Source organism: Sinocyclocheilus grahami, unplaced genomic scaffold (genome assembly GCF_001515645.1).
Source record: "Sinocyclocheilus grahami isolate Dianchi unplaced genomic scaffold, SAMN03320097.WGS_v1.1 scaffold4892.1, whole genome shotgun sequence".
Classification (NCBI taxonomy): domain Eukaryota; kingdom Metazoa; phylum Chordata; class Actinopteri; order Cypriniformes; family Cyprinidae; genus Sinocyclocheilus; species Sinocyclocheilus grahami.
The window spans coordinates 6,978-7,877 of record NW_015509732.1 but is presented as its reverse complement, the minus strand read 5'-3'; the positions used below and the strand labels follow the sequence as shown (position 1 = coordinate 7,877).

The 900-nt window shown below is 36.7% G+C and overlaps 1 protein-coding gene across 1 annotated transcript in view; it reads left to right on the top strand.

Moving 5' to 3' along the window:
• The window catches only part of LOC107577017 (uncharacterized), a 7,678-nt gene that overhangs the window by 5,807 nt on the left and 971 nt on the right, over window positions 1-900 (top strand). The window contains exons 2-3 of the mRNA XM_016263134.1: window positions 78-219; window positions 490-895. Coding sequence (XP_016118620.1) covers window positions 78-219; window positions 490-895 — 548 coding nt within the window. The remainder of the gene's footprint in view (window positions 1-77; window positions 220-489; window positions 896-900) is intronic.

Sequence of the window (900 nt, the reverse complement as noted above, 5' to 3'; positions counted from 1 at the left end):
TTAATGTGTTTGTTTTTTTTCTACATAAATTCATTGCATTGACATTAACATTTATAAAATAATATTGTTTTTGATAGGATGACGTGATTAGAAGTTTATGCAATGAATGTGTTGTGGATTCCACTGGGTCTCGCAGTGATCTTCTTCTTAGATTGTCCGGTGAAATGAAATCCAGGCAAACGTATGACAAAATCTATTCAAAAATCTGGAGTGCCACTGGTGAGCTTAATTTTCACTCTACTCTTTTAACTCTATTCCTGTAAACGTGTAGTATTGTGGAATTAATGTCAATATCTGTAAATTACTGCTTCTAACGTTTAAAAAAAAAAAAAAAAGTTTATCTGCCAAATCTCATTCTAAGCTTTAGTGTATTTTAAAATATTTTGTTGTAATTTGTATTTAAAAATTGTATTTAATATTAAAAGATTGTTCCTGTTATTACCTATTAAATAGTTTTTTTCTTCTCTGTGATTTTCCGTCTTTTATTAGGAGGCTGGGGAGTCATTATGTGCCCCTGTGGAATTGTTTACAGTCTAAAATGCAATCTTCGAGCTGAGAGCCATCAAGATTTTGCTGATTTGCTGTTATCATGGCATCATATGCCTAATGTCATAATTTATGACTTTGCACAGGCTCTCTCAAAACACACCAATCTAAGGGCACCAGAAAAGCTACCCATCTCTCCATTTGAAGGACGCCTGGTGGAACCCACTCAAGATAACACCGAACTGGCCAAGTGTGGACAGCTGAAAGTGTCCCTGCCCTGGCTGGATGAAAAACCCAGAGGCACAGAATCAGATCCTCACGGACACCCAGTGACGGGTTCATCTGATCATTACGTACTTTGTAACCGTTTTCATGAAGGCAGCACAGAAGATGGAGATGTTCTGAGGAAGCTCA